This window comes from Silurus meridionalis, chromosome 17 (genome assembly GCF_014805685.1).
Source record: "Silurus meridionalis isolate SWU-2019-XX chromosome 17, ASM1480568v1, whole genome shotgun sequence".
In the NCBI taxonomy this organism is placed as follows: domain Eukaryota; kingdom Metazoa; phylum Chordata; class Actinopteri; order Siluriformes; family Siluridae; genus Silurus; species Silurus meridionalis.
This window is the reverse complement of record NC_060900.1, coordinates 7,480,444-7,500,939: the sequence shown is the minus strand read 5'-3', so window position 1 is coordinate 7,500,939 and position 20,496 is coordinate 7,480,444. Positions and strand designations below refer to the sequence as shown.

The window sequence follows — 20,496 nt, the reverse complement described above, 5'->3', positions numbered from 1 at the left end:
CCGCCCTTGTTGGTACACGGCGATAGCTGATTGGTTAAACTCGATAACCCCGCACGGCGATTGGCCCGTGATGCCGGTGGACAGTATTATTATTATACAGCTGCATCGCACACAGAACGAGCTAGAAATCCAGATGGGGCGAGGTTAGCACTGAATATCACTTAGATTCTTTATGTTACTGAAGTTAATCATCGCTTGAGGTTTAGTTTGCGTGTTTGTGAGACAGAAAGAGACGAGAGGAAGCTAAAGCCTCTTCTTTGCACGTAGGGGGAAAAACACCTGCAACGTAAGTAGAGCAAAGGATGCTGTTTGGGTGCATCTCCCTGCAAGCTAGCTAATGCTAATGTACTAGCTTAGTGGGTTTTAAATGGCGAAGCCGGCGCTTATTTCGGCTTCAGACGCCGGTTTCACTCGGTGTGAAAAGAAATTACAATTCGGTCCGAGCAGAAGTTAATGTGGTCATTTTATATAATGTGGTGTAATAATGCTTAATAGTTTTATTGTCCTCTATGTTCGCGAATATACAGTGTCCTATCGACCTTTATAAGCCATCAAAATGGGGTTTTTATATATATATATATATATATATATATATATATATATATATATATAAACAAACCTGCTTATTGAAAAGAATGAGGAAGCGAATTGGCATCATCACTTGGTATCTCTCTGTCCCTGGAGACTGGTGCCGCTGTGCATTTTGGGAATTCTTTGTCCTCTGAGAGGTTTATGACTGTAAAACAAGTCATTTAAAACCATTTATTAAAATATATAGCACGTTGTTTAAATCTGTGCAATTAAACTTATCTTATTGAAAGTTTTTTTTTCATTTATTGTTATTAAGGTTTGTATTATCTAAAAAAAATAGTAAGTCAGTGGTACCAGGGTTGTGATCGAACGGTCTTGATTTCGAATCCCAGCGCCGTTGGGCCCTTGACCACGTCCCTCAATCGCTCAGTTGCAAGTCGCTATATAGTTTCTTCTTCTTTCGGCTTCTCTTATTAGGGGTCGCCACAGCGGATAATCCGTCCTTATACCCCCCTGTTCTCTACATCTGCCTCTTTCAACCCAACTACCTGCATGTCTTCCCTCACCACATCAATAAACCTTCTCCTTGGTCTTCCTCTTTTCCTCCTTCCTAGTGGCTCCATCCTCAGCATTCTACAGATATACCCCATGTCCCCCCCTCTGCACATGTCCAAACCATCTCAGTTGCGCCTCCCTCACCTTGTCTCCTAAACATCCTACATGCACTGTCCCTCTAATAAACTCGTTTCTAATCCTGACCATCGTCGTCACTCCCAATGAAAATCTCAACATCTTCAGTTCTGCTACCTCCAGCTCCACCTCCTGTCTTTTACTCAGTGCCACTGTCTCTAAACCATACAACATCGCAGGTCTCACCACTGTCCTATAAACTTTCCCTTTCACTCTAATATCATCCACAAACATCATAGTCCATGCCGACTCCTCTATAACCTTATTCGTCGATCTGTCAATCAACACTGCAAACAGGAGAGGGCTCAGAACAGATCCTTGGATTCAGTCGAACCTCCACCTTGAACCAGTTTGTCGTTTCTACTGCACACTTCACTGCTGTCACACTGTCCTTATACATGTCCTGCACCACCCTCACATACTTCTCTGACACACTTGACCTCCTCATACAATACCACAACTCCTCTCTCGGCACCCTGTCGAACGCTTTCTCTAAATCCACAAACACACAATGCAACTCCTTCTGTCCTTCTCTATACTTCTCCATCAACATTCTCAAAGCAAATAATGCGTCTGTGGTGCTCTTCCTCGGCATGAAACCATACTGCTGCTCACAGATGGTCACCTCTTCTCTCAGCCTGACGTCCACTATTCTTTCCCATAAATTCATGGTGTGAACTCCACTGCCATCTCTCCTAAACATCTACATGCTTCTACCGGTATGCCGCCTGGTCCAACCGACTTTCCACTCTTCATCCTCTTAATTGCTGCTCTCACTTCCTCCTTACTAATCCTATCCACTTCCTGCTTCACCATCTCCACACCATCTAACCTTTTCTCTCTCCCGAACGCAACCCTCCCCATTTATTCGGGCTTGGGACCGGTACTAAGAGTGCACTGGCTTGTGCATCCCTAATGGCTGCTGGGTTATATTTACAGTGTGTGTGTGTGTATGTATGTATATACCGTAATTTCCGGACTATTAAGCGCACACAAATATAAGCCGCACCCACTGAATTTGACAAAGATTTTTATTTTGAACATAAATACGCCGCACCTGTCTATAAGCCGCACATTGTCTACATTGAAACTAATGAACTTTACACAGGCTTTAATAAAAGACAGTGTCTGTTACATGGCTTGTATCTAAACAGTAGCCTACCAAGAAAGTCATTGCTCACTGTCTTCCTCCTTCCTTTCACAACAATTTCTCTCAAGAGTTTATTTTTTGGCATCGTCATGCGTTTAAAAATCACCATCGGTGAAGCTTTCCTCCCGATGCCGTGCAGCTCAGAACACAGGTGAAGTGTTGCCAGTCCGAGTGAGCGGCAGGTCAAACGTCAGAGAAACCTCATCCATATTTATGATGTGGTGCGGCCCGATTCAGTGGGAGCGCGATTTAATATAAAGAGTTTCATTGGTTCACCTGAACCCGTTCGGCAATTTCATTGGTCTAATGTTATGGGGTTCAGTGTTTTGGCTTGAAGTTTGTGAAACCGGGAAAAACCCAGGAAAAATCCATAAATTAGCCACTTCGTTGTTTAAGCCGCGGGGTTTAAAGCGTGGGAAAAAAGTAGCGGCTTATAGTCCGGAAAATACGGTATATACACACACGAGGTCGATAATGTATATGGTTTATATGAAATATATGATGAATAATGGTGAATATGATTAATATGAGTTATATGTATTGAAGCATAAATGTCAAATATTTGACATATTAATAAAATAACTATCTTTACATGTAATTATATTTAGGGCATCATGTCCTGCACATCGCTGCTGTTCCTCCTCCTGGTGTTCTCTGTTGACCTGTCCATGCTGAGCGTGCAGGCGGGGCCCTGCCAGAGCTGCCGCAAACTCACAGAGAACTTCATCAAGGTGTGTGTGTGTGTGGTGTGTTGTGTGAACCAGTGTGTGAAACAGTAACGAAGTAAATGTAATTCATTACTGTACTTATACAGTTTTTTTGGTATCATGGGTCGTCCACGCAAAAGAAAAAAGAATCTATCGTTTTTGCACGGTCGCACCAATCATTATATCATGTCACGGTCAAATGAACCTGGTCGGGACTCAGAGTGTGCACTTGCCGCCCGGAGAAGTTCCCTCATTAATACACTCAGAAAGGAGAGCCGGGGGCTTGGGTGATGTCACGTCAGTAAGTAGAGCTGAACCCGTATTAAAATTATGGATGGCAAAAAGGGTTGAACCCTCAGGAGCCCAAATCAGAAAAAAGAGGAAAGAAGTAGGGGATTAACGTGCAAAAGATAAAGGTGTGTATGCAGCTCGATCACTCATCTCATTATGAGGATATTATAGTCTAATGCATTTAATAAAATAGGCTAATAACTGTATATCACTTAGGTTATGCTGTTGCAACCATATTTCTTTTAGCTGCATAACATTATCATTTATAGTATGTAGTTTATCATAATGTGTGTAGCAACAAAACAATTACAACCTAACTAGTCTAGTTGGATTGTAATTAAACAGCACTAATTGATTTGATTGATAATTGATGTGATGTCATTAAGGTTTTCTGTGATTCTACTGAATAGGTGCTGTAAAAGTTCAGTAAAAGGAATCTCCTGTGCAGCTTAAAAAGCTTATTTAAAAGACACATATTATAAGGATATAGATGTTGTGTGTATCTTATGGCTACAATTAGCCAAGGAGTTGTTTGGTTCTTGTTTCTAAGAGTACGATAAATCGTGCACAATGACGTATATTTAATGCCGCAATAAATGCGTTTAGGGTGATATTTCTTACTCATCCAGTGACGGTAGCTAAATCAGAGAGTAGATTTTTAAAGCTGAAACTAATAAATGGGGGAGACTTTGGGTCATGATTAAAGGGAGAACCGCCATTGTGGTATCTACTTAGCAGGAACATACAGTTCAGCGTCAGTTCAACAGCAAGCAGAACATTTAGAGAAAAATAAACCATGAAAGAAACTCCTGACTCGAACTCGCCATAACACCCGTGGCCTTATTTTAAAGATTTTTTTAAAGTAGTTAAAAAGATGTTGGGTTCATAATAATTAATTAGATATTAATCAGTGTTTAACTCATTATCATGCTAATAATAGAAAAAAAAGAAAAACAATAAGAATAAGAACATTATAGCCGGTATAAATCATAGTACTTGGATACTTAAGTTTGAAGGCAAATACTTTTGTACTTTTACTCAAGTAAAAGTTTAAAGGGAGCACTTTTATTTTTTCCTCGAGTCATATTTTACCTACTGTATCTCTACTTTTACTCAAGAACATGTTTTGTATATTTCGTCCACCACTGATTCAAACATACTGCACTTTAGCAGTAACATGGAAAAAAAAGCCATTCATTTTGTTGTAACGATTCAACAGCGACATTTCAAATATTTACTAAATGTTAATAGCTGCTCGTTTACCCAAAAACCAATGTTCGGAGTAAATTGAAGGTACTGTGTTGATTGTGGTAATGCTTTGAATAGTTTAAGACCTTCTGGCTTGCTGCATTGTTTGTAAAACCGTGAAATGTTATATTGGCGTACCAGTGTGTACATACATAGATGGTGTTTTAAAATGAATATATAAAAAGTTGGATTTGTTCCAGGGCGTACCAATGTGTGCATACATAGGTGGTGTTTTAGAATGAATATATAAAAAGTTGGATTTGTTCCAGGGTCTGGAGCGAACAGCCAATAAAAACTTTGGTGGTGGGAACACAGCTTGGGAAGAGGAGAAGCTTGCAAAATACGCTCGCAGGTAAGAGAGTTGACATGCATTACTTTAACATCATTATCTCCAACAGTGTTATAAGATATGGCTTTTTGCCATAAAAAAAAAAAAAATACTTTCTCGCAAATTTTGTCTGATAAGAATTCTGCATAACTGCTGGTTTTGGAACACTGACTGTTATAGTTGTCTTGTGCACATTGTATAAAGATACTTTATCTTATTTTATTGTTCAGAGAAGGCAGAGGACAATGGTTTCTGCGAATGTCCCACTGCACTTCTCACGTCAAGCCTTGCATGTCGTGGCACTCATAAAGACCTCACTCATTCTTTTTACTTAAGGATATAAGCGAAGCATAAACGCCATAGAAATCCATCTAAATAACCAAATCAAAACTTTCTGTTTCTTGTACAACCAATACAAAAGCACGAACTGGTTATTTATTGTCTTGCTGACTTATGTCATGTTTTCAGCGGAATTATGTTCCAAGGAAATAAACTAGGAACTGGCTTGAGAGCAAACAAAACTGATGTGAGGACTTTTTTTGAGTTTTGGGTTCATTCTTTTGTATTAGCTTTTTCTTTATGACAGTTTGGCAAAGATTTTTTATTATAGTTGTATTTCTTTATTTAAAGCTACTTTCCTAATGTTCTTTGATTCTGCCACATGATTGGTTAAATCCATCTGATTCACCATATTTTAAAAAGTGTTACTGATTAATCAGCACATATTTGTTTAATATTTTCTGGAAATAATGCAAATGTTCTTATTAAATAGTGAGATAAATTTTAGACTTGTATCCACTATCGATTCTGAGATATAGAGATAATTTAGCAAAAGTGAGGGCTCCAGAGAAAATTTGGAAAGTTCCATTAGTTATTATTTTTGAATTGTCCATGCTAGATGTTTGAAATTTTCAAGGAATGTTGTCTAATATAGGACACCTGCAAGTTCAAAAATTTAAGGTCCATAATTACGTATTTGGCAAATTTTGGCTTGGTGAATTTAATAAAAACAAATTTTTACAGTACTGTGCAAATGCTTTAGGAATATAGGCCCTTAACCCTGTACCTGCTCAGTTGCATTAATGAGATTAATTTAATTCACTCTGGATAAGGGCATCTGCCAAATGCTGTAAATGTCCACAATAAAGCACTTCAGATCTTTGTTGGTGTTGCCAAAGAAGATTAAAATATCCCTCTTGCCAGAAATTGTCCAGAAATTGGACAATAAATCTTAAATCTAAAGTCTGTATATGCATTTTAACTGTAATAAGTAGTCTGAAATAATCAATAATGTTGAATAGAACAGTGATCAGAAAATTAGACTGGCGTTTCTTAACAGCACATCAATGTACACTCATTAAAAATAAAAGAAGCTGAAATCTCCTGCTTGGTAAGGAAAATATAGTTTTGTATTACATTCTTCCAAGCTGCTCATGATGTGTGTTCAGTGTATAATGTGGTTTACTGAGGCGATGTTCTGTTAGCTTGTTCAGGTTTTTAGGATTGTAAGTACAAATATATTTTATAAAGAAGTAGAAAGAAAGATTTGTTGAAATTTGAATTGCTTTGAAATCTTTATTTACATTTCTCAATAAAAGAAATCCGTATTTTGTGCTATTAAGTCTATTCAGAATGTAGTAATATTGAGACCGGATTCTGCTTTATTAATGTAATGTTAAATGTTAATGTTAATTGTTGTTAAATTTGAAATATTAGGAAAGTATTGAGAATAGCGTGACCTTTTATTTTTTTATTGCTATTCAAGGACTTGACAAAATCATTTTTGAGCTGGAAGTTTGAGTGTGTTAGATGCCACACTTGGAGATTTTCCAGCTGGCATTCAAACCTGGTTTTCTGAGATATGAATCTGTCCTAATGACACTGTTGGCTGAACGGTAGCAAATAAGGTTCACAGAAAGTTTACTGGTTATTATGAGGCCAGAGTTGTTTTGTGGGATTAAGGATGAACTTCCTCCATTCTGAACCCCCACCACCACCTTCATCTCGTAAAAAAAATCAAACTAATTAATAAGAAGTGATACAGAAACTGCTTAAATAAAACATTAATTAAACAGCACAAACCTCTTTGAACATCAGCTCATTGTTATCCTCATTCTCTCTTATGAACTTAAAGCCTGGGACACACCAACCTGAAGGTCGGACTTCGGGCAATGTAATGGGGTTTTTGAATGTTGGTCGTTTTTTTTAATATATATATTGAATATTGATATACTTTAAAGTAGTAGTAGTAGTAACTTGTGTAGCAGTACAGATTTACTGTCCTCTGAAAATAACTCAATGTACAGCCATTACTGTCAAAACAACTGGCAACAAAAGTGACTGCACCCTAAGTGAACATGTCAAAACTGTGTCCAAAGTGTCACTATTTCGTGAGAGCATCATTGTTATTTGTAGCACGGCCTTAATCCTCATGGGCATGGAATTTACCAGAGCTGCACAGGTTGTTGCTGGGATCCTCTTCCACTCCTCCATTATGACATCACTGAGCTGCTAGATGTTAGACACATGGTGCTTCTTCACCTTCCACTTCAGGATGCCCCACAGGTGCCCAATAGGGTTCAGTTCTGGAGACATACTTGGCCACTCCATTACCTTTACCTTCAGCTTCCTCAGCAAGGCAGTTGTCATCTTGGCGGTGTGTTTATGGTCGTTATTATGTTGGAAAACATTTGACCCAGTTTCTGAAGGGAGAGCATCATGTTCTACTTCTGAATGTCACAGTACATGTTGGAGTCTGTTTCCCTCACGAACTGCAGCTCCCCATGTACCAGCAGCACTCATGCAGCCCCAGACCATGATGCTTCCACCAGAAGAGGCTTCCATTTGGGATGACAGACATGCAAAGTGACTTGTACTGACAAGCGGACTTTCCGCTTCTGCAACCTCTAAATAAATGCTTGCAGTACTCATGCTTCTGTTTTTTAAAGCAGCTTCTGCACCTAAAACACAGCACAAGGACTCAACTTCTTTGATGGACCCTTGCGAGGTCTGTTCCGAGTGGAACCCGTCTTGGAAAACAACAGTATGACCCTGACCACTGTACCATAACTCAGTTTTAGATTGTTACTTTTGTGACACTTTTGTGTAGAGCAACAATTCTAATTCTCAAATCCTTCAACGTTATTTGCCATGAGGTGCCATGTTGAACATCCAGTGGTTAGTATAAGAGAATTGTACTCAAAGCACCAACTCTTAACTGCTCTAATACAAGATACACACATTTGTATGGTCCTGTCAAGCAGACAAAAACATGAACATCATGAATATGACATGTGGCTTTGCATGGTTACACGACGTTCAGGGTGTACTCACTTTTTTGCCAGTTATTTTGCCAGTAAATCTGTACTGCTATACAAGCTGCACATTGACTACACAAAAATATACCCAAGTTTGATTTCTATAGTATTGTCCCTTAAGAAGATACTAAAATGGTTGCTGAAATGTGAGGGGTGCACTCACTTTCAGCCTAATTTGCAGCCCAATCAGGTGATGCTGATTAAATAAAAAAAAAGCCAAAAATCATATATTGATGATTATTTTAATTAATAATGGAAGTAGCAGGGCATTTGACAGGTTTTAAATACATTATAATAAAGTTTTAATCAGTTATATTATATTATATTATATTATAAAAAATGGTTGTTTATCAGTAATCAAAAATAGAGTAAGTTTTTTTTTTGTGTGTCTTAAAAAGTCTTTTTGTTCACTCATTGTCATTCTGTCCACGCTTGTGTCTGTGTATGTGTGCGTTTGCAGTGAAACCCGCTTGCTGGAGATCGTAGAGACAGCATGTGAGAAAAATGACTTTGAATGTAACAAACTGTTGGAACAGATCGAGGACCAGGTCGAGACATGGTGGTTCCACAGGTATGCACAGTGATGCTACATCGTAATACTGTCAAAATACTGTTTTAGAATGTACTGTAGTTTGATTGTACGCAATGACAATTTGCAAAGAAAAAAAGAATTTATCGTGTAATTTGTTGTGTAGTTGCTTTTAACCAGGAGCAGCCCAATCGAACTACAATGACTCGTTAATTACATTGGTGGATAAAACACACCTTGGACCCTGTAGCTACACTATATGGACCTGACTTTTCCAGCCATATGTTATTCCTTCTCAAACTGGAACCACAAAGTTGGAAGCACACAATTGTATAGGTTTTTTTTTTCTCTGAATATTGTAGCATAAATATTCCCTATTCCTTGAACTAGGAAACCCAAATGTGTTCCAGCATGACAGTGGGCCTATGTACAGTGCAAGCTCCATGAACATACACTTTACTTGGGTTAAAGTGCAACATCTGCACCCCAGGTCTCTTCACCTCACCATCAGCACCTGTTTTTATTAACACCCCTGTGTCTGAATGACACAAATCTCCACAAGCACACTCTGAAATCTAGTGGAACATCTTCCCAGAAAAGTGAAGGTTTTTATAACAGCATATAGAGTCAAGAGTCCAGAAGCTTTTATTGTCATTTCAACCATATATAGCTGACGCAGACAACGTTCCTCCAGAACCCTGGTGCTACATAAAACAACATAAAACATCTTTAAGCTACATAGCAGGAAAAAAAACACAGAGCTAAGGACTAAAGTAAGTGATATAAGGACTATGTCAGGTGGGATCTTATCAGGTGTCTGTAATCCTTTGTCAATATAGCGTATATATACCTACATCCTGGAATAGTTAATGCTGTGTTCAATACTTTATAGTTCAACACTGGGACTATGGGTACCGAAAGTCACATTAATAACTCGATATTTGAAAAAGTTAGAAGCTTTTAAATGATTTTAAATAGTAAATTTCTAAAATTTTACATTTTTACACTTTTATTGTTTTTTTAAATTAATTTATTATTTTTTTCCCATTTTTATTATTTTTCCCTACTATAATTAAAACTGACGTAATTGGAGGTATTAAAGGTATGGTGCGAAAGTGGTCATTTATAATTTTTTTGTAATGTAACTAAAAAAAAAAAAAAAGACTTGGACACACCAAGCTAGCTGTAGATATTTAAGAATAATTCAACTATATATTGTCTTCATTTCTCAGACAACAGGAAGCACCTGACTTGTTTGAGTGGTTGTGTATCGAAGAGCTCCGGCTTTGCTGCCCTGCGGGTCGCTTCGGACCAGAATGTGCAGGTAACTGCAAAATACATAAAGTGCTGTATTTCAATCTACATAACCAGCCATGAGTATCCACATCACAAACAACATTATTCAGACGGAACAAGGAACACAAACTCTCGCAGAATTGTCGTGCTGACAAGGAGCAACTTCATTTAATTTAGATCTTATTGCCGAGTTGTCCGTCTGAGGGAATTCCCTTGTCAGTTTTCTGTTTTACACCAATTTTACACATGCAGGAACTGTTTGACAAAGGAAATAATGGTTTGGGGCTTTTTTTTTTTACGTGATTGCTGTTAAAAATGACTTAGTTACAAATTTCAAGTTAATCAGGAGTAAGGAAAGCGAGGGATTACAGGATGCAGGACCTGCACCTGGAGGTTTTCTTTGTTGGACTTTTGCCAAAACAGACAAAACCAGTATTTTCGATCGGTATCTGTAAAAACCCTGAGTTCCTAGACAAGATTTAATGGACAGCGTGTGATGTGTTTGTGGCCAACTGATATTCATTAGGCACTTTTCACTCGCTTCATTGACTTTATTCATGTGCCGTTCTCAAAATAAATACAGGTATCTAAGATTGTTTCCTGCTCTCCATTACATTATGCCAGTCAAAATCAAACAAAAAAAAAATATTTTTTGCATTTTAAGGTAGGTGTGTAGGCGCTCTGTAGCAGTCACGGTGCTTTTTAACAGTTTCTTCGTAATATATCAAGCGTTTTTTCCCCCCTCTTCCACTGAGTGAGTGTCAAGAGCGAGACTGGGGGACCGGTTCCACAACATGAAACCTGTTTACATGCACATGTCCTTATATAATAAATAAATATATAATTAACAAAAATATAATGAATAAATGTGCATCTCACCCTACTTTTGCTTGTATTTTTGTGTCCTTTTTCTTTTTTTTCTTTTTTTCTTTTTTTTTTTTACTTAAAAAATTGCTGTATTTTTCTCCTGTCAGAATGCCCCTCAGGTCCCGGCGGTGTGTGTGGAGGTCTTGGGCGCTGTGAGGGAGAGGGAACACGTTTGGGAGATGGAGAGTGTGTGTGTGACCCTGGTTATTCAGGGCCTTTGTGTCAGGACTGTGCAGACGGATATTATAGAGAAAAGAGCTCCAATCACTCGCAGCCGCCCTGCTCAGGTGGGCATCAGCAACATGTTTTCGTTCTTTTTGCTAAATGAAAATGGGAAAAGTCTTGCTGATGTATTAACAAATGTATTGTGTGTGTGTTTGCCTGTAGCCTGCTATTACTCCTGTAAAAAGTGTTCTGGTCCACAAGATTACAAGTGTCTGGACTGCAAGCCTGGCTGGATCCTTCATGACAACAAGTGTGTGGGTAAGTTTATTTATTTATGTTCACTCATATTCATTGATTTCATTTGTTTGTATATTGATTAATTTGCATGTTATTAGCTGTTATAATGACCTTCTGGGAAGCTGTTCAGCCACACGGGTGTTAGTAAAGTCAGCTACTGATGTAGGTGAGGTGAGGAGGCCTGGGGTGCAGTCATCCTGTAAAGTATATCATCAGAATACTTGATTGATCCCATAGGGAAACTGGTTGCATTTGCTCACAATAAAAATCCAAAGTAAAAAGTTAAGTAAAAATAAAAAGAAGAAAATATAAATAATTAAACACATTAAGGTGTATATTAAGTGAAATGAAATGTAGCAGAATAAAACGTTATTTGTAGAAGCTGTAAAAAACAGATGACTACAATAAAAGCTATAAAAGTTATTGCTCATGTAGCTAATTATTATTATTGCACTGAGCTTGCACATAATTGCACAAGATATTGTTATTAAGCTCAAATTTCATGCTACCGCATTCAAAGAATTCCTATACAATAGTCTGCCCCCAACTTTGTGATAACAGTTTGGGGAAGAACCACATACGGCTGTAAAATTCAGGTGTTTCAATACTTTTGTCCATATAGTGTATGTTGGAAGCTGGGACTATTCAAAGATGTGGACAGTCTGGTTTGGGAAACACTGGTTACCATGAAATCTTTTTATTTTTATTTTTTTATTTTAAGGTTCTGGTGAAAATATGTATTTTTTGATAGTTTGAAAAATATTTGTAGAGTAGGACATGATCTATATTAGGTTATAGCAACACAAATTTTATATCATTTTTTTTATTTTTTTATTATTTATTTATTTTTATTTAATGCTAATGGTATATCATCCCACTTTTATTAGCTTCAATATTATCTAAACAAAAATCATGTCACAGTAAATTGACAGTGTTGGATCACAGTTGTAAAAAAAAATTATTTGATTGAATTAGAAAGTTAGAAAAGCAGCCAAGTAAAAACTAAATCAATGAAATTTGATTCCGTGATATTGATTAATAAAATGTTCAAATAAACAATTTCAATTTCTTTCACCTACACTATCTTTAATTTATTATTCCTCCACATTGTGGTTAAAGGACGAGAGGTGTTAATTTTATATACAGTGGAACCCGGTTATGTCGATGTCCTAGGGGGTCGCCAAAAAGCATCGAGATAACCGATGATCGAGATAAACGAAAATCAAAATGGCGGCAATATATTAACGTGCTTGAAATTTCTTTATGTACATGATGTGCGTTAATAAATGAGAATGTGCATGCACGTGTTTTTGAAGGGGTTTTTTACACAACAGCGTTGCCGCGATTTGTTTGATGAAGGCATGCTATAAAAATACATACAGTACATGTTTATCTGTCAGGAATCCACCTGCCACGCCCCCTACAGCCCCCTTCAGCGTAGCAGGTGTTTTCTCTGCCGCTTTCTCTGAAGCTCCAGGCTTCAATCGCGCACATATGGTGCTCGTTTATCATCATCACCAGCTCCTATTTAAACTTCCACACTCTCACCGTCCGTTATTGTTGGTATATGTTGGTTCACGGCGGTCGTTGTTATCTCTCATGCGTATCCCGGTACGTGCCTTCCCACCGGCACTCTCTCAACGGCTGAGCTTTTCTTCCCAAAGCCGCGCCGCGGATTCCCCCCCCCAGCGCACCGCGGATTCCACTGTATTTCGTCTGATTTTATTTCGGATTCCACTGTATTTCGTCTGATTTTAGATTTACAGCAGTGTACTGTAGTATAGTATTTTATTACTTTCCATGCAACTGTTCATTAAAAAAAAAAAAAAAAAAAAAAGAAAATCAGTACCGCACCTCGGTATGAGTTTCCAGGCTTTTAGTTCCTGTCACTTCCAGCCTTTAACACTGTTCAGATTAGCGTTAAATACGTGAAATGTGGAAAATATTTACTTTGGCATCAAAATTGCTTTTTTAAGCAACTGTCAGATGGAAATTTCTGTGAGCATGCTGCATAGTAGTAAAGTATTTTTTTTCTGGTTTGGTTTTTCTTTTTAACATCTCTTTTTTTTTTTTTTTTTTTTTTTTTTTTTTTTTTTTTTTTTTTTTTGAAAAAGAAGGAAACGTAAAAAAAAAAACCCAGCGGTAAATCTGAATGACATTTTGCAACAGAAACATCTTTCTGATTTACTGTCACAAACAATTCAAGTAAATCCGAAAACCCCGATTTGTTAGAAAAGCTCAGTGATTGAAATATTTCCGTAAGCATTTCTTTGTAATGAATAAGATTAACAATAATAAAAAAATACATAAATATTTTCCATAAAAATCAATTTATTATGACATTAAATATAGCACATTTTATCACTAAAATATTGTAAGATGTAACTACTTAAATTAAAAAAAAGAAATATATATATATATATATATATATATATATATATATATATATATATATATATATATATTTCTTAATTAATCAATTTGTCACCCTGTGACAGTGCTAATTAGACTGAAGATAAAAGATTTATACTAATTAAACAATAAGTAATTATTACTAAAAAGCGATAATTATTTTTGACTCTTCAGTGGCACTGCAAGTATTAACCTGTTTGATCAGGGAAGATGGAAAGAAAACAGATCAGTAGGTCGCCTGTATACGTTGTACTTGGCTTTTAATAAAGCGCAAATGAAGTTAATGAAGATAAGGAGTTTCACAATCTTTTATTTTAATTTAATGTAAGATACACGGACACCTGACAGTAAGGTTCATAAACATTCCCTTGCTTTATAAACATTCTATTCCACATTTAGGCCCTATTTCCTGTTATAATAACCTCCACTCTTCTGGGAAGATGTTCCACTAGATTTTGGATTGTGCTTGTGGAGATTTGTGATCATCCACCCACATGGGTGTTAGTAAAGTGTGAGATACTGATGTGCCGGGGTGAAGAGGGCTGGGGTGCAGTCAGCATTCGCATTCATCCCAAAGGTGTTCAATAGGGTTGAGATCAGAGCTCTATAGCAGGCCACTCAAGATCTTCCACTCCATGTAAAGCATGTATTCATGGAGCTCACTTTGTGCACAGGGGCGTCGTCATGCTGGAACAGGTTTGGGTCTCCTAGTCCAAGTGTAGGAAAAAATTTTTTATTTAAAGACATCCTATACAATTGTGTGCCTCCAGCTTTGTGATAAAAGTTTGGAGAACAACCACATATGGCTGGAAAATCCAGGAGTCCCAATATTTTGGTCTATTTATTGTACTTTATCAGAGATGCATAGACAAGAGCGATTTAACAACATCAGCATGCAACATGTACCTGTTATTAATGTTTAAGTGAGAAATATAAACGTTAATCAGCACAGGAAATGAACACCAGCAGACCTGACACACACACACACACACACACACACACACACACACACACACACACACACACACACAAAGTCAACCCTGCCCCCTAATCTTAACCTTAGTTTTTATAATAATAGTAATATATAATTCATTTGTACTAAATTTATGATAATCTTTTTAAATATATATTATATATCATATTCATTCATAACTTTAAAATAATAATAATACTATTAATATTATCAATTATGTTCATTTATATTATATATCATATTAATTAATAATTGTATTATAATAATAGAAATAATAATAATAATAATAATAATAATTTCTTGAGAATTCAGTCATGAGGTTTTTTACAAGGTACAAAAGAAAACCAAGATGTAAGAAACACACTGGCAGTAGTTTGGGGATATACTGAAGCAGCTGTGTGTTAGAGACACAGGAGGGCAGTCTTTAAACACATATTGCTCTCTCTCTCTCTCTCTCTCTCTCTCTCTCTCTCTCTCTCTCCATTTACTTTACATCTTACTTTACACTCTTTTACCATTATTCACCAATGTAACCTTATGACCACCTGCCTAATACGCAACAAACTGCGGTGCACTGTGTATTCTGACACATTTCTATTAGAACCAGCATAAACTTCTCCAGTAATTTGAGCTACAGAAGCTTTTGTTAGATACTGAGCACTGCACACCGTGAACATCCCACAAGGACGCTCTGACCCAGTCGTCTAGACATCACAGTTTGGCCCTCGTCATACTCACTCAAATCGTAACACTTGCCCATTTTTCCTGCTTCTAACACGTCAACTTTGAGGACAAAATGTTCACTTGCTGCCTAATAATATCCCACACACTAACAGGTGCCATGAGGAAGAGATACTCTGTTACTCACATCACCACTCATAATGTTAAACCTGATCAGTGTAAATGAAACGGCTTGTGTTAATAGTAAAGCACCACCTTCTCTGATTTGATTGGCTTAAACATCTTAAACATTTTGACTTCGAAGACCATTTATTTATTTATTTTTACTTTTTATATTCTAACTACATACATCATAGTGCATATTGAAATATTAAATATTTAAGTATTCGATGGCAGTTTACATTTTGGCACAAAGTAAAGTTAAATCCACAATGCCAAAGTCAAATAAACAGTGACAATGAATAAAGGGTGTTTTTTTTTTTTTTTTTTTTAACAATAATCAGTTTTGAAAAAAATTATTCATTATTGAGCAATCCAGCACTTCAAACATTATTAGTTTTATTTAATATATATAAATGTGAAATGTCAACAAGCAGCTATTAACCTTTCATTCTCTTCCATTTTTTTTAATCCTTGAAGATAATAATGCTAAATTATCCCATCTTGTTGCTGATAAACCGGAAGACTTTTCCATTGTGGAAAACCTACAATATCGATGATTACACACTACACTTTGTTTACGGCTGGGCCTCCACATACACCCCTGTGAAAGAGCTGCGACTATAAAAGCCGATGAGCACATTGTTGTCACAGCCGTCAAATCTGCAGTTAAAAGTGAATCCGAATCATTTCGAATTGATATGCGATGTGGTATAAAGGTCTGTAACCGGTGGTGCTGAAGAAAACAGGATGTTGTCGTGCTGTGATTTGTGATCCGAGCGTGTCTAACAGCCAGCTTTGTTTGGCAGATGTGGACGAGTGCGGCACAGAGTTGGCTCGCTGCTCTTCCAACACTTACTGTTTCAACACCGACGGCTCGTATGAATGCAGAGGTAGGTACGAACGAACACACGGCACAAGATGGCGTGGCACGTACACTCAGCATGTTCATAGCGCTCTCCGCTGTGTGTAGGATGTGATCAGGCGTGTGTAGGATGCATGGGCAGCGGTCCGGCTCGCTGTAAGAAATGCGCCCGAGGCTACAGACTGATGGGAGCGAAGTGTCTCGGTAAGTTTTAAATTACGGCATTTATTTGATCTTTTCAGCAGTATCAAGCCTCTAATTATTGCAGGTATTCTTGTTCATTTTTGTATTTAGAAATGTTCCATGCATTTGCTTTTTTCCTCCTTTTTTTTTAAGATGTGGATGAGTGTAAGGAGAAAGCAATAGCCTGTCCTGGACTGAACGAAGCTTGTATCAATGAAGAGGGTTCATTCCGATGCGAATGTGCAGAGGGGTTCATACGCAGAGACAGCATCTGTGTGGAGAACCTGCCACCCAGTGAGTGTTACAAGAAAACATCAGAATTAAACAATTATAGTTAATAAAGGGGCAGCGCATGTAGGACGTTTTGGAGACAAGGTGAGGGAGGTGAGATTAAGATGGTTTGGAGATGTGCAGAGGAGGGACAGGGGGTATATCGGTAGAAGAATCCTGAGGATGGAACCACCAGGAAGAAGGAAAAGAGGAAGACCAAGGAGGAGGTTTATGGATGTGGTGAGGGAAGACATGCAGGTAGTTGGGGTGAAAGAGGCAGATGTAGAGGACAGGGGGGTATGGAGACGGTTGATCTGCTGTGGCGCCCCCTAATGGGAGAAGCCGAAAGAAGAAGACGTTTATAATATGCAAGTATAATAGGTTTTTATTCAGTGATATTTGTATTAGGGGGGGACCTTAAATAATGGAAGATTCGATGTTTCGATGTGGCTTTAAAATGTTATGAGGAATTGTTTTACGAGTACCTGGTGTCGTCGTCTGGTGGCCGCCCCAACCACCCGACACACACACACACACACACACACACACATTATTCATTCGACTATAGGAAAGACTTGACCTTATAGAATTATGTGTAACAGTGTCTATGAAGGCCATATGTACCCTCACAGGACAGACTGCGTATATATAGTTTTTTCAGGTCCTACACTGTGCTGCTGCTGTATGATTGGCTGATAAGAATACAAGCATGAAAGTAAAATGTACCGACCTAATATAACATGAGCTATTTTTTACATTGACGTAACAGACCCCCTCTTTATCTCCATCTCTCTTCAGCCGACCCAGATAAAGGTTTATTCGACGACATGACGGACGACGAGGTGCTCGTCCTTCAGCAGATGTTTTTCGGCGTGGTGATCTGCGCCTTAGCCACTCTAGCTGCTAAAGGAGACATGGTCTTCACTGCCATCTTTATAGGGGGTATAGCTGCCATGGCTGGCTACTGGCTCTCGGAGAAAGGCGACCGAATGCTGGACGGTATTCTCAAAGGACGTTAAAACCCATTCAAATCTCAGGAACTAAAAGGCGAGGACAGATCAGTGAACGGTACACGAGCCTATCAGGTGAAGCTTGAAGAAAGGGGAGGGGCTGGGAGGTCAAACGGCGACGCGGCGCGAGAGAAGGTCGTCGGGTTTCTCGCACCATCGCTGCGTCAAGGGCCGAGCAACGAAACGTTCAGACTATGCCATGATTTGTACTCCGCCCTTTTATATGCACTGTACAATTTGTCTGCTGCGCTGCTATAAGAGACTTTACATAGATACGTTTTTATGACGCGATCCGGATTTCGGAAAGGGGTTGCACGAAAGCTTGGCACGTTCTAGAATATATTTATTGTATGTGTGTCTCAGGAGAAAGGGCAGCCGTATAACATAAAGCTAAATCTTTCTCTCATTTTAGTTTCCCTGCAGCCTGCGACTTCGACGCTTTTCCGTTTATTCGGTTTAGATTACGGATTAAATGATTTGGGACGCTTTTCGTAAGCTTTACGATCCTAATGATGACCGGCCACTTGTAACTGGCATGGCTTAAAGTTCATTAAGAATTAAAGCTCCACCCCTAATATAGACAAAGCAAAAAGAAAAATCTTTTAACGAAATTTAGATTGCATACAAAGAACATTTGTATGCATAATTATTCTTTTTTTTTCGTTCTACTTTATCCTACACACATTAATATAAACGGCATGAACACTTTACCTACGAAGGATATTTATACAGTCTGCACAGAAATATTGTAAACGTATGAGAAAATTTCATTCAATCATTTCGCTTGTTTTAAATTTTTTTTTTTATTAAGCAGCAGCAGTAGGGACTATACTATTTATTAATGTATTTATTTAACTATTTATTTATCTATTTATATTATGTATTTTTTACAAAGGTTTAGTAGATCGCCCTTCATTTGCTTCTGTTTCTGATCTGCATTTATTTATTAATTAGAATTTATAAGAGAACATAACTTTTTTTTTCCATAGGCAGATGCGCTGTATGTGATTTATCTATTTATTTATTAGAAGCTTGGGGGAGGGGGTAAAAATCCGCTAACTATTAGACCTATACCTGTGTGAAATCGGCAACCATTAAAAAACCAACAGGAATGACTATTATATTATATACACTATATAGATCAAAGTATTTTATGGACCCCTGAGCGTAAGATTTGTATGTGCTTTTTTAAACATCCCATTTTACATTTGGTCCCAATTTGTTTGTATACGTTGGGAAGATGTTCCACTGGATTTTGGAGTGTGATTGTGGACATTAGTGTTCATTCAGTCACAGGGCTGTTAGTAAAGTCAGGTACTGATGTAGGGTGAGGAGGCCTGGGGTGCAGTCAGGGTTCCAATTCATCTCAATGGTGTTAAATAGGGTTCTCAAGATCTTCCAGTCTAACCCATTTAAAGCAGATCTTCCTCTAGCTCTTCGTGCCAGCCCGGTCTCACAGCATATCGTGATATAGTCACTAAATTTAATCAGTTGTTTCGTGTTCGTAGAGCAAATTTACCTCTTTTTTGTGTCACTGAGGACGACTTTCTAATGTAAGGTATTTAAATAGGAAGTATTTTGTATTCTAAGCACCATTACTCAACATTTAACTAGGAGACTTGATCCTTGTTTTATTGATTTATATTTGGTGAGCTACTCGCTATTATAAACCATCATCAGTGGATCCTTCCAGTCAAAATACAGTAAATATATTCTCCCAGTTAATTACAGACGCCTACATTCCTTACACTATAAACCCAACCCTTATTCTAACCTTAACCCTAATTGTATATTTTCTCACTTATTCTCTGATAAAAATGGAGAAAAAAGATTACCTTTGGCGTTTCTGTCAGCATTGACCATAATCCTCTGCCTTCGTTGCTATGGAGACGGAGCCAGACGGAAGCAGTCGTTGCTGAGTGACACGAAATAAGAGGGAAATCCGTGTCCAAGAACACGAATTAATAGATTAAAGTTTGTGACTTTAATCACGAAATCATGCTGGAACATGTTTGGGTCTTCTACCATCCAAAAACCCCCCATATATTTGTGTCTGATGTCTCAATACGTAAGTCCATATTCTTTAATCCTTTCTTTCAACTTCTCCCGTTAGGGGTCGCCACAGCGGACCATCCGCATGTTTGATTTGGCACGTTTTTATGCTGGATGCCCTTCCTAACGCAACCCTCCCCATTTATCCGGGCTTGGGACCGGCACTAAGGCTTGTGCAACCCTAATGGCTGGGGTTGGTTCCCTGACCGGGGATCAAACCCGGGCCGCAGCGTTGAGAGCGTCGCATCCTAACCACTAGACCACCAGGGAACCCTCAATACTTAAGTCCATATAGTGTATATAAATGTACAGAATGCCCCTGGTTAAGCAGGGGGCAGGGGTTTAACTTACAGTCAACTCAACCTCACTAAAATGAGAATTCATTTGTTCTTATTTGTGCTTATATACATTTTTTTGGGATAATTTTTTTTTTTAGGTTCACTGTGAGTTACAACAAAAACAAGCTGCTATAATA

The 20,496-nt window shown here is 37.9% G+C and overlaps 1 protein-coding gene across 1 annotated transcript; it reads left to right on the top strand.

Moving 5' to 3' along the window:
- Positions 1-13: 13 nt before the first annotated feature.
- LOC124399446 (protein disulfide isomerase Creld1) lies at positions 14-20,194 on the top strand. Its single transcript, XM_046870343.1, has 11 exons — positions 14-286; positions 2,980-3,102; positions 4,887-4,969; positions 8,723-8,833; positions 10,024-10,115; positions 11,062-11,241; positions 11,342-11,437; positions 16,451-16,534; positions 16,615-16,710; positions 16,843-16,983; positions 17,758-20,194. Exons 2-11 carry the CDS (start codon positions 2,986-2,988, stop codon positions 17,976-17,978), a joined length of 1,221 nt encoding a protein of 406 aa, XP_046726299.1. The 5' UTR covers positions 14-286; positions 2,980-2,985; the 3' UTR covers positions 17,979-20,194.
- The last annotated feature ends 302 nt before the right edge of the window (positions 20,195-20,496 follow it).